The following is a 13448-nucleotide window of genomic DNA, read 5'->3' as shown; positions in this document are numbered from 1 at the left end:
AGAGTAATGGACCGGCACCATATCTCACCCCGTCGGAGAGTAATGGTCCGGAACCATATCTCACCCCGTCGGAGAGTAATGGACCAGCACCATATCTCACCCTGTCGGAGAGTAATGGACCGGCACCATATCTCACCCCGTCGGAGAGTAATGGACCGGCTCCCCAGCGGACTTGGACTGAAACACAGAACTGTTACAGCACGGGAGTCATACAGTAGGGAATGAGGCCCTTCAGCCCATCATCTATGCCAGCCAAGTTGCCTCGGTGAACTAATCCCATTTCCCTGCACTGGCCAATGTCACTCTGAACCTGTCCCAGCCATGAACTACACCAGTGTCTTTGTAATTGTTTCTGCATCCACCAGTTCTCGGTAGTATCTCAAGATCAACATCTGGACAGTAAAAGCAGCTTTGTAAGACAGCTCCACTTTCAATAAAACAGCACAGCACTAGACAGGACATTTGCCCATGATGTTGTGCCAATCTCTACTCAAAGTCCTCCTCCTGTGAATAACTTCAAGCAATCTCATCTCCAAACGCCTGAAAATGGATCTCAACACCTCCCTTTGCAACTGGATCCTTGTCTGGCTAACCAACAGAATGCAGGCATGAAGAATAGGCAGCAACACCTCTGCCACGACACTGGTGCCAAACAGCAACGTGCTCTGCCCCATGGCTGCACGGCCAGACTCCTCTGTGACTCTATCTAACAGATGACATCAGCTAGCAGGCAGAATGATGTGTCAGACCACAGCAATCAGAGTGTTAGCACTGACCTATGTTGTGAAACTTACTGCTTTCTGACAGCAGTACTGTATAAGACATAAACATTACCATAATTTGCCTGGATAGATAGATAGATAGATAGATAGATAGATAGATAGATACACAGACAGATAGATAGATAGATACACAGACAGATAGATACACAGATAGATAGATAGATAGATAGATAGATAGCTAGATACACAGATAGACAGACAGATAGATAGATACACAGATAGACAGACAGATAGATAGATACACAGACAGATAGATAGATAGATACACAGACAGATAGATAGATACGCAGATAGACAGATAGATAGATAGCTAGATACACAGATAGGCAGACAGATAGATAGATACACAGATAGACAGACAGATAGATAGATAGATAGATGCACAGATAGATACACAGACAGATAGATAGATAGATAGATACACAGACAGATAGATAGATAGATAGATACGCAGATAGATAGATAGATACACAGACAGATAGATAGATACGCAGATAGATAGATAGATACACAGACAGATAGATAGATACGCAGATAGACAGATAGATAGATAGATAGCTAGATAGATACAGACAGATAGATAGATACAGATAGATAGATACACAGATAGATAGCTAGATAGATACACAGACAGATAGATAGATACAGATAGACAGATAGATAGATAGATAGATACACAGATAGATAGATAAATACACAGATAGATAGATACACAGACAGATAGATAGATACACAGATAGACAGATAGATAGATAGATAGATAGATACACAGATAGACAGATAGATAGATAGATACACAGATAGATAGATACAGACAGATAGATAGATAGATACACAGATAGACAGATATAGATACACAGATAGATAGCTAGATAGATACACAGATAGACAGATAGATAGATACAGATAGACAGATAGATAGATAGATACACAGATAGATAGATAAATACACAGATAGATAGATACACAGACAGATAGATAGATACACAGATAGATAGATAGATACACAGATAGACAGATAGATAGATAGATACACAGATAGACAGATATAGATACACAGATAGATAGCTAGATAGATACATAGACAGATAGATAGATACACAGATAGATAGATAGATACAGACAGATAGATACACAGATAGACAGATATAGATACACAGATAGATAGCTAGATAGATACACAGACAGATAGATAAATACACAGATAGATAGATACACAGACAGATAGATAGATACACAGATAGACAGATAGATAGATACACAGATAGATAGATAGATAGATAGATAGATACACAGACAGATAGATAGATACACAGATAGACAGATAGATAGATACACAGATAGATAGATAGATAGATAGATACACAGACAGATAGATAGATACACAGACAGATAGATAGATACACAGATAGATAGCTAGATAAATACACAGATAGACAGATAGATAGATACACAGACAGATAGATAGCTAGATAGATACACAGAGATAGATACACAGATAGACAGATAGATAGATACAGATAGATAGATAGATACACAGACAGATAGAGAGCTAGATAGATACACAGACAGATAGATAGATATGTAAAGGGGGGTTTCTTCTTTTTCTTTGTTACTGTGTATGTAATCAAAAGGGCTTTGTTTTGTTAACTAGCAGGAATGTTTCTTTGTTGCGAGAGAGTGCTGGGAGAATTGTATTCCTTTGTAAATCAAATGGGGATTAATGTTCTTTCTTCTGAGTCTGTAAGCTTTTGTTGACGGGCTTTTGGGGAGATCGGCGCGAGGGGGTCGAGAGAGAGGACGCAATGCTGTAAGCTGGGCGAGGAACGTACCCCAAGTGGGGGTCCGAGGCCCGGAAGTACTCCGAGGAGGGGGGATGAAGCTAGATGTGCTTGGTTGACCACTCGGAAGGTCCTGAGCTGCGAGTCGAGGAGTTCGGAGGGTCCTGAGCTGCGAGTCGAGGAGTTCGGAGGGTCCTGAGCTGTTTGGAGAGTCGAGGAGTTCGGAGGGTCCTGAGCTGCGAGTCGAGGAGTTCGGAGGGGATCGAATGGTGGCCAGAAGACTTCAGAAATTGAGCTCCAACGGTTGTGCACGAAGTGGTTTGGACTTTGATAAGTTTGGCGCCTTTTCTTTATTTTTTCTCTTCATATATACTGTATCATTATTAATCACTTAGTTATAGTAACCTTTATAAATTGTACTCATTCAATCGCTTATGGTGTACTGTCTGTTTTTGGGCGAGGCGGGGACATCACACAGCGTCCACACCAGCTGATTACCCAGTTTGGCGGGGCCGAAGGCTGCTTCCCCTAGACGAGTATGAGCTGAGCGAGCCTGAGGCGACCTAGGGGGTTACACATTGATAGATGGATAGATACACAGATAGACAGACAGATAGATAGATACACAGATAGATAGATAAATAGATACACAGATAGATAGATAGATAGATAGATAGATAGATAGATAGATAGATACTGCAAAAGAGGAATGGCGGGGTAGTTTTCATGGGTTGCTGGACCATTTAGAAATATGATGATGGAAGGGAAGAAGCTGTTCCTAAAACATTGAATGTGGATCTTCTTGTTCCTGATAGTAACAAAAGGAGGGCATACCTTGAATAGTGAGGGTCCTTAATAATGGAAGCTGAATTCTCGAGGCCCTGCCTTTTGGAAATGTCTCCAATGGTGGAAAAGGCTGTGACTGTGAAGGGGCTGTCAGAATCTAAAAGTATTCATCCTTGTGGATTACCAGCAAGAAAGAAATTAATCTGTACTGACTGAGGAGATAGAACACCTAATGCCATGGTGCGTGAAAATCCCAGAAGATCAGTAGTTTCTGAGATACTCAAAACACCCTGTCTGGCACCAACCTGCCACAAGATTGGCTGATTAGATATTTGCATTAATGAGGTGTACAGGTGTACCTAATAAAGTGGCCACTGAGTGTGTTATACATGAGTCACTCTTTGTCATTCCATGATGATCTCTCCTAATTTATCCGGCTATTATGAATCCCATCCAGGACTGATGTTTCTGAAAGGTTTCCCACCCCTGAGGTAGTCAGACTGGCTTATTTAACACTGGAATAAAATTCCCCACTCTCCGATCCTCTGGCACCTCATTCGCACTGGCCGGCACAGTCAAAGCACCTTCGATTTCCTGTGTCCTTTTCTCAGCATCTAACGATGTCATCCATCTTATCCTGGTAACTAATCTACTTTCAGTTCAGCCAACTTTTATGAAACTGGTCTGTCTAGTGTCATTCTGGAAGCAGCTTCCCCCAGTTGCAAGTGTAAGGACCTGATTAACGAATTGGACATTGTGAGCAGGTCCCAGTGCCCCACACGTTGCACCCCCTCCCCCAGGCTGGAAGCAATCCAGTGGCCTGAGCAGTTCTCTCACCTTGTTTGATCAGGTCCATTTTGCTGAAACCCTCCTCCTGCTGAGCCTTCCTCCATTCCTCACTCTTCCTTTTGAAGTGGTAGCGGGAGAACTCCTGGGCCGGGGAGACGGACAGAAACACAGTGAGGGGTTGAGCACGGGCTCTCCACGATGAGCCTCCTATTCCTCCCCGCGGGAGACAAGGGATTGGGGGCAGTGAGGCGCTGGATGAGAAGGGTATGGCGGAGCACGAGCTGGGGGAGGGAAGGAGGTGATACAAGACCGAGTGGGACTGGGGACTCACCAGATGAGGCAGGGCGTGGTAGCACAACAAAGCCAGCAGCACCACCACGAAGGCTGTGCTGAAGTAGCCGAAGGCTATGTCAGACTGCTCGGCTCCACCTGTAAAACACGCGGGCAGGAGGCAGACAGTAACCCCGAGCAACAGGCACAATGACCCCGACCCCAGCCAAGCACCCCCAGCCCTCGCTCAGTCCACCCGCTGAACCCTGCACCCAGCCCACTTCTCCCAGTCGGTCAGCCACGTACTTGCAATGGCACAGATCATGGCCAGGGCTGCGAAGGTGCCGGCCAGTCCCTGGCCACTCATGATGGGAGCAGTGTAGGAAGCGGGCAGCAGGCTGACCAGGCCGAAGAGGCTGCCCTGGAGGACGGCTCCAAAACCTGGGGACGGGAAGGGGAGAGTGACTGTTACAGGGGGCAGCGTGGAAGTGTACGATCACGGGAGAGGCAGTGAGGGAGCGCGATAAAACTGAGCAACACACACAAAATGCTGGAGGAACTCAGCAGTTTAGGCAGCACCCAGGGAAATTAATTAACAGTCAATGTTTTGGGCTGGAACCCTTCTTCAGGACTGGAAAGGAAGTGGGGGGGGGAGATGTCAGAATAAAAAGGTGTGGGGACAGTAAGTAGGGCTAGCTAGAAGGTGATAGGTGAAGCTATTTGGGTGGGAAAGGTAAAGGGGATCTGTTGTGTCTGTGGATCTCCGAGTACAGAGAACGTTACAGGGAGAACGTGATGGGGAGTAGATTATGAGGACAAGTTGCTTTTCCCAGAGCAGCAGGGACTCAGGGAGATCTGATAGAGGTGTGTAGGCCTGTGAGAACAATAGATGTAGTACACAGTCAGAATTTTTATCTCAGCATAGGAATGTCAAATAGCTTTGAGCTGAGAGAAGGAAAGGACAAAGGAGATAAGCAAGGAGGTTTTCTTTTTACACACAGAATGGAGGTGCTGGAACTGCCTGCCAAGGAAGAGGTGGAGGCAGATATCAACTGGGCCATATGAGGCATTTAGGCAGATACACGAACACGCAGCTAATGGAATGTCATGGGCTGTCTGCAGGTAATTTAATGTTGTATCATGCTAGGCACAGGCATTGTGGGATAAGAACCTGTTCCTCTGCTTGATTATTCGATGACAGAGTCACACTGTGGGAGGGGCGTGAGGGGGGGTCACAAGGTAGGAGAGGCGTGAGGGTCACACTGTGGGAGGGGCGTGAGGGAGTCACACTGTGGGAGGAGCGTGAGGGGGGTCACACTGTGGAAGGGGCAGTACTGAGGGAGAGTCACACGGTGGGAGAGGCGTGAGGGAGAGTCACACTGTGGGAGGGGCGTGAGGGAGTCACTGTGGGAGGAGCGTGAGGGGGGTCACACTGTGGAAGGGGCAGTACTGAGGGAGAGTCACACGGTGGGAGAGGCGTGAGGGAGAGTCACACTGTGGGAGGAGCGTGAGGGGGGTCACACTGGAAGGGGCAGTACTGAGGGAGAGTCACACGGTGGGAGAGGCGTGAGGGAGAGTCACACTGTGGGAGGGGCGTGAGGGAGTCACACTGTGGGAGGGGCGTGAGGGGGGTCACACTGTGGAAGGGGCAGTACTGAGGGAGTCACACGGTGGGAGAGGCGTGGGGGAGGGTCACACTGTGGGAGGGGCGTGAGGGAGAGTCACACTGGGAGTGGCGTGAGGGAGAGTCACACTGTGGGAGTGGTGTGGGGGGGGGTCACACTGTGGGAGGGGCAGTACTGAGGGAGTATCACACGGTGGGAGTGGTGTGAGGGAGTGACACAGTGGGAGTGGTGTGAGGGAGTCACACTGTGGGAGGGGCATGAGGGAGGGTCACACTGTGGGAGGGGGGTGAGGGAGTCACACTGGGAGTGGCGTGAGGGAGAGTCACACTGTGGGAGGGGCAGTACTGCGGGAGAAACACACGGTGGGAGTGGCCTGAGGGAGGGTCACACTGTGGGAGGGGCAGTCCTGAGGGAGAGTCACACTGTGGGAGTGGTGTGAGGGAGTCAAACTGTGGGAGGGGCGTGAGGGAGAGTCACTGTGGGAGGGGCGTGAGGGAGAGTCACACTGGGAGTGGCGTGAGGGAGAGTCACACTGTGGGAGGGGCAGTACTGAGGGAGTATCACACGGTGGGAGTGGTGTGAGGGAGAGTCATACTGTGGGAGGGGCGTGAGGGAGTCACACTGTGGGAGTGACGTGAGGGAGTCACACTGTGGGAGGGGTATTACTGAGGGAGTATCACACTGTAGGAGGGGCAGTCCTGAGGGAGAGTCACTGTGGGAGGGTGTGAGGGGAGTCACACTGTAGGAGGGGCAGTCCTGAGGGAGAGTCACACTGTGGGAGAGGCGTGAGGGATGGTCACACTGTGGGAGAGGCAGTACTGAGGCAGTATCACACTGTGGGAGGGGTGTGAGGGAGTCACACTGTGGGAGGGGTGTGAGGGAGGGTCACACTGTGGGAGGGGCAGTACTGAGGGAGTATCACACGGTGGGAGTGGTGTGAGGGAGAGTCACACTGTGGGAGGGGCGTGAGGGAGTCACACTGTGGGAGTGACGTGAGGGAGTCACACTGTGGGAGGGGTATTACTGAGGGAGTATCACACTGTAGGAGGGGCAGTCCTGAGGGAGAGTCACTGTGGGAGAGGCGTGAGGGATGGTCACACTGTGGGAGAGGCAGTACTGAGGCAGTATCACACTGTGGGAGGGGTGTGAGGGAGTCACACTGTGGGAGGGGTGTGAGGGAGGGTCACACTGTGGGAGGGGCAGTCCTGAGGGAGAGTCACACGGTGGGAGTGGCATGAGGGAGAGTCACACTGTGGGAGGGGTGTGAGGGAGGGTCACACTGTGGGAGTGGCATGAGGGAGAGTCACATTGTGGGAGGGGCATGAGGGAGGGTCACACTGTGGGAGTGACGTGAGGGAGTCACAACGTGGGAGGGGTAGTACTGAGGGAGTATCACACTTGGGAGGGGCAGTCCTGAGGGAGAGTCACACGGTGGGAGTGGCATGAGGGAGAGTCACACTGTGGGAGGGGCAGTACTGAGGAAGTATCACGGTGGGAGTGGCGTGAGGGAGTCACATTGGGAGTGGTGTGAGGGAGTCACACTGTGGGAGGGGCATGAGGGAGGGTCACACTGTGGGAGGGGCAGTACTGAGGGAGTATCACACTGTGGGAGTGGTGTGAGGGAGGGTCACACTGTGGGAGGGGCAGTACTGAGGGAGCACTGCACTGTCTCTCACACACACACACACACACACACAAATACGGGAAGTCAGCAGTCCAGACACATGGATACACTGCCCACTCTGGCCTACAGTTAATGAAGACGATGGTCACCATGGTGACTATAAAGAAAGTCAGCGGCTCAATGGAGATCTTCACCAGGATGGCGGTGAGGAGGAAGAGGATGAAGATTGCGATGATGCTTCCACTGATGCGGAGTGTCTGTGGGATTCTGGAGAGAGAAAGAGAGCGGGGTTACTCCGTTGTCTGTCTACCCTGCACAGATCCTGTAGCAGTGACCATCCCAGCCAATCACTCCCAGTGGCACCACCCAGGTTAACAGCTAACTAATCATTGCCAGAGATCATCTCAGAAATCCCACCACATAGATCCTACGGCCATTACAGCTCGATAGTGCCTCTACTTCCTCAGCAGGTTAAAGAAATGTTGACCCTCACTGATTGTTAATTGAAGCATTCTATCCTGTATCAAGGAACTGTCTACAAGAAACAGCAGAGACATCACGGAAACAGCCTCCTTTCCATAGAGTACGTCTCTACTTCTCGTTGGTTGTCTTGCTGAACAGAATGAAAGACCCTTCTGGTAGAAGATACAAAAGACTGAAGGCATGCACCACCAGGCTCAAGGGCATCTTCTAACTTGCTGTTAAAGACTATTAAATAGTTCTCTACTATGATAAAATGGACTCTTCACCTCACAATCTAACTTGCTGTGACCTTGAACCTTATTATCTGCATGCTCAGCAATTTCTCTTTCTATAACAATTCATTCTGCATTGTTATTGTTTTCTCTTGTACTGACCCTTTGCAGAATAAACCGTGACAAAATTATCAATATGGATGGCATGCAAAACAAAGTTTTACCACTGTGACTCAGTGCATGTGACAACAATAATCCAGTTTACAAGTCATTGTTCCAACCTCACCCATATGCAGTTCCAGTCACCCAGCAACACTCGCCACAGGGTGCAGAAATCATTCTGAAACCGATGGGCTTCAGTTACAGTCAGAGCTTGGATAGTCCAGGTCTGTTTCCCGAGAGATGGGAGGCTGATGGGTGACCTTATGCAGTAGAAGGATGTAAAATCAGGAGGGGTTTGGATAAAGGGGATGGTTAGTCTTTCCCAGAGTAGGGGAGTAGGAGCCCAAACCCACAGAGGATTCTAGTTATAAATCAGGAGGGGTTTGGATAAAGGGGATGGTTAGTCTTTCCCAGAGTAGGGGAGTAGGAGCCCAAACCCACAGAGGATTCTAGTTATAAATCAGGAGGGGTTTGGATAAAGGGGATGGTTAGTCTTTCCCAGAGTAGGGGAGTAGGAGCCCAAACCCACAGAGGATTATAATCGAAGTTTGGATGTGGACCTGGGGGGACACGTTTCCCACACAGAGTTGGTGCATGTGTGGAACGAGTTGTAGAAGCGGCTACAATTACAACATTTGGACAGGTATGAATATGGGCAATTGTGAGCAAATGGGACTAGCTTCAGATAGACATCTTGATCAGCAGAAACATTGGGCTGGAGGACATTTACAGCATTTACCTGAGAGATACATGAAGGGAAAGGTGAGGAACGGACTATATGAAGGGGGGAGAATGAGAAAACACCACAGAGGTGATACACTTCACATACCCCACACAAGCTGAGAGAGGGAACTCAAGCTGGTCTGAAAGTCCCATCGCCACAAAGAGTTGGATGAAAATTTCAGCCATTAGTCACACAAGCACACCTTCATTTGAACAAACATCTAATCCTGTCCAAACAATCCACCTGAGCAGCCCGGCATGGGTAATGTATTAGCAGCCCCTGGCCACAGGGATAGAGTTTGGCCTCGAGCTCAACATGAGGCATTCTCTGCCAGGCCAGGCAGTGATGCAGCTGCTCAGGATGCTCTCAATACAACCCCTGTGGAATGTGATGAGGATGGGGTTGGAAGATGGACTTCCCTCAGCCTTCGCAGGAAGTAGAGACGCTGCTGGGCTTTCTTTGCTATGGAGCTGGTGTTGAGGGACCAGGTGAGATTCTCCGCCAGGTGAGCACCAAGAAATCTGGTGCTTCAAGAAATTTTGCATATCCTATGAGAAGTTCCTTCCAGCTTTTTCTACCTGTTCATCCCCAACCTTTCCCACTGAAACCCTCCACCTCCACTCTTACCTCAGCCAGGACTGGACCAGAATTCCACGGCCAGTCAGCATCGCTCTGCTCCCTGCTTCAGTCCTTCGCCACACTGACAGCAGACTGGTGACCCTTTGTGAACCTGGCTTTTATTGCCACTTTCCCTCCACCTCTCACTTTCATGGTCCATTTTGACTCCCTCCTCACTCACTGACAGACACCATCTCCCTCCTCACTCACTGATGCACACCATCTCCCTCCTCACTCACTGACTTTCCCTTTTCTCTGGATTATCAAGGGACAGGCCAGCCATGGTGAGCCCACAGATCTCCAGCCCTACCTCGACTAGTCAGCCTCGCGTAAGGCCTCCATTTCATTCGCCCAGTTCTCTGTCACATCCGTTCTGATGTTCAGCACCTTCCACACAGGTGTCTGTTCCTTCATCCTGACCCATAACTTCCCATCTCAAACACCACCGTCTGCTTGGCTCCCACCTCTCTGTTCCCGACAGCATCATTCCTCCTGTTCTTCCCTGGAAATCCAACCCTTCCCCCCCCCCCACCAACCGTCTCGCACGAGGTGAGGCAGTGATTCACTTACACGGCTCGTGAACCGGTTACACTGTGCTCTCTCTCCTGGACAGACTGGGACCACTTCTCTCCACTCACAGACACCTGGATCTGCCCTGTTGGAGACCTCCCCCACCCTCCCTGCAGGAGGATAACCTCAATTCGGCGGAAGGTCACTGGAAACTCGTTTCTCTATCCAGACATGCGGCCTGACGCGGTGAGTGTGTCCAGCAGCCAATCACAGAGCAGTCCAGCGTGGATTTCGGCCTTCCAGATCAGCCGGTCCTCAGCAGCCATGGTGCCCACACGGCTCCTCACTATTTCCTGCCCTCGGCGCATATCCCTCCAAGTCACTCACCTATATGCCTACAACCTATCCAAGTTGTTCTGAAGTGATAGTACTTTGCCTGCCCCAGCCACTTCATATACTCACCACCCTCTGCATGGGCAAGGCTGCCCCTCAGATCCCACCACCCACCCCCCACACCCAAAATATACGACCCTCGTTTCCCTGGAAACTGCATCTGCAATTTTATTTTGATTTTCATGGTTAGTTCAGTATTATCCCTGATACGAGTGCAGTGTCAGTGTAGCAGGAGTCACTCGTGCTGCAAGAGCCAGGCAAAGAGCATCTCCCACGCAGTTAAAGCCCAGAGGCTCAGTGGCAGGACAGTACACACGGCCAGTGAGTGAGGAGGGAGCTCGTGTCAGTCAGTGAGTGAGGAGGGAGATGGTGTCCGTCAGTGAGTGAGGAGGGAGATGGTGTCTGTCAGTGAGTGAGGAGGGAGATGGAGTCTGTCAGTGAGTGAGGAGGGTGATGGTGTCTGTCAGAGTGAGGAGGGAGAAGGTGTCTGTCAGAGTGAGGAGGGAGATGGTGTCTGTCAGTGAGTGAGGAGGGAGATGGTGTCCGTCAGTGAGTGAGGAGGGAGATGGTGTCTGACAGTGAGTGAGGAGGGAGCTCGTGTCCGTCAGTGAGTGAGGAGGGAGATTGTGTCTGTCAGTGAGTGAGGAGGGAGATGGTGTCTGTCAGTGAGTGAGGAAGGAGATGGTGTCCGTCAGTGAGTGAGGAGGGAGATGGTGTCCGTCAGTGAGTGAGGAGGGAGATGGTGTCTGTCAGAGTGAGGAGGGAGATGGTGTCTGTCAGAGTGAGGAGGGAGATGGTGTCTGTCAGTGAGTGAGGAGGGAGATGGTGTCTGTCAGAGTGAGGAGGGAGATGGTGTCCGTCAGTGAGTGAGGAGGGAGATGGGGTCCGTCAGTGAGTGAGGAGGGAGATGGTGTCTGTCAGTGAGTGAGGAGGGAGATGGTGTCTGTCAGTGTGAGGAGGGAGATGGTGTCTGTCAGTGAGTGAGGAGGGAGCTGGTGTCTGTCAGTGAGTGAGGAGGGAGATGGAGTCCGTCAGTGAGTGAGGAGGGAGATGGTGTCTGACAGTGAGTGAGGAGGGAGATGGTGTCTGTCAGTGAGTGAGGAGGGAGATGGTGTCTGTCAGTGAGTGAGGAGGGAGATGGTGTCCATCAGTGAGTGAGGAGGGAGATGGTGTCTGTCAGTGAGTGAGGAGGGAGATGGTGTCTGTCAGTGAGTGAGGAGGGAGATGGTGTCTGTCAGAGAGTGAGGGGGGAGATGGTGTCTGTCAGAGTGAGGAGGGAGATGGTGTCTGTCAGTGAGTGAGGAGGGAGATGGTGTCCGTCAGTGAGTGAGGAGGGAGATGGTGTCTGTCAGTGAGTGAGGAGGGAGATGGTGTCCGTCAGTGAGTGAGGGGGGAAATGGTGTCTGTCAGTGAGTGAGGAGGGAGATGGTGTCCGTCAGTGACTGAGGAGGGAGATGGTGTCTGTCAGAGAGTGAGGGGGGAGATGGTGTCTGTCAGAGAGTGAGGAGGGAGATGGTGTCCGTCAGTGAGTGAGGAGGGAGATGGTGTCCGTCAGTGAGTGAGGAGGGAGATGGTGTCCGTCAGTGAGTGAGGAGGGAGATGGTGTCCGTCAGTGAGTGAGGAGGGAGATGGTGCCCGTCAGTGAGTGAGGAGGGAGATGGTGCCTGTCAGAGTGAGGAGGGAGATGGTGTCTGTCAGAGTGAGGAGGGAGATGGTGTCCGTCAGTGAGTGAGGAGGGAGATGGTATCCGTCAGTGAGTGAGGAGGGAGATGGTGTCTGTCAGTGAGTGAGGGGGGAGATGGTATCCGTCACTGAGTGAGGAGGGAGATGGTGTCTGTCAGTGAATGAGGAGGGAGACGGTGTCCGTCAGTGAGCGAGGAGGGAGATGGTGTCCGTCAGTAAGTGAGGAGGGAGATGGTGTCCGTCAGTGAGAGAGGAGGGAGATGGTGTCCGTCAGTGAATGAGGAGGGATATGGTGTCTGTCAGTGAATGAGGAGGGAGATGGTGTCCGTCAGTGAGTGAGGAGGGAGATGGTGTCTGTCAGTGAGTGAGGAGGGAGATGGTGTCTGTCAGAGTGAGGAGGGAGACGGTGTCTGTCAGTGAGTGAGGAGGGAGATGGTGTCTGTCAGTGAGTGAGGAGGGAGATGGTGTCTGTCAGAGTGAGGAGGGAGATGGTGTCTGTCAGTGAGTGAGGAGGGAGATGGTGTCTGTCAGTGAGTGAGGAGGGAGATGGTGTCCGTCAGTGAGTGAGGAGGGAGATTGTGTCTGTCAGTGAGTGAGGAGGGAGCTGGTGTCCGTCAGTGAATGAGGAGGGAGATGGTGTCTGTCAGTGAGTGAGGAGGGAGATGGTGTCTGTCAGTGAGTGAGGAGGGAGATGGTATCTGTCAGAGTGAGGAGGGAGCTGGTGTCCGTCAGTGAGTGAGGAGGGAGATGGTGTCCATCAGTGAGTGAGGAGGGAGATGGTGTCTGTCAGAGTGAGGAGGGAGATGGTGTCCGTCAGTGAATGAGGAGGGAGATGGTGTCTGTCAGTGAGTGAGGAGGGAGATGGTGTCTGTCAGAGTGAGGAGGGAGCTGGTGTCTGTCAGTGAGTGAGGAGGGAGATGGTGTCCGTCAGTGAGTGAGGAGGGAGATGGTGTCTGTCAGAGTGAGGAGGGAGATGGTGTCTGTCAGTGAGTGAGGAGGGAGATGG

At 50.9% G+C, this 13448-nt stretch overlaps 1 protein-coding gene across 1 annotated transcript in view; it reads right to left on the bottom strand.

The window, feature by feature from the left end:
* The window catches only part of LOC132401345 (equilibrative nucleoside transporter 1-like), a 379498-nt gene that overhangs the window by 301102 nt on the left and 64948 nt on the right, over positions 1-13448 (bottom strand). Inside the window, exons 3-6 of the mRNA XM_059983474.1 lie at positions 7785-7945; positions 4715-4849; positions 4470-4567; positions 4187-4280 (exon numbers count right to left, since the gene is read on the bottom strand). Of these exons, the coding sequence (XP_059839457.1) occupies positions 4187-4280; positions 4470-4567; positions 4715-4849; positions 7785-7945 (488 nt within the window). The remainder of the gene's footprint in view (positions 1-4186; positions 4281-4469; positions 4568-4714; positions 4850-7784; positions 7946-13448) is intronic.

Source organism: Hypanus sabinus, chromosome 10 (assembly GCF_030144855.1).
Source record: "Hypanus sabinus isolate sHypSab1 chromosome 10, sHypSab1.hap1, whole genome shotgun sequence".
Lineage (NCBI taxonomy): Eukaryota > Metazoa > Chordata > Chondrichthyes > Myliobatiformes > Dasyatidae > Hypanus > Hypanus sabinus.
The sequence above is the reverse complement of the archived record's forward strand: the minus strand, read 5'-3'. Positions and strand labels throughout refer to the sequence as shown.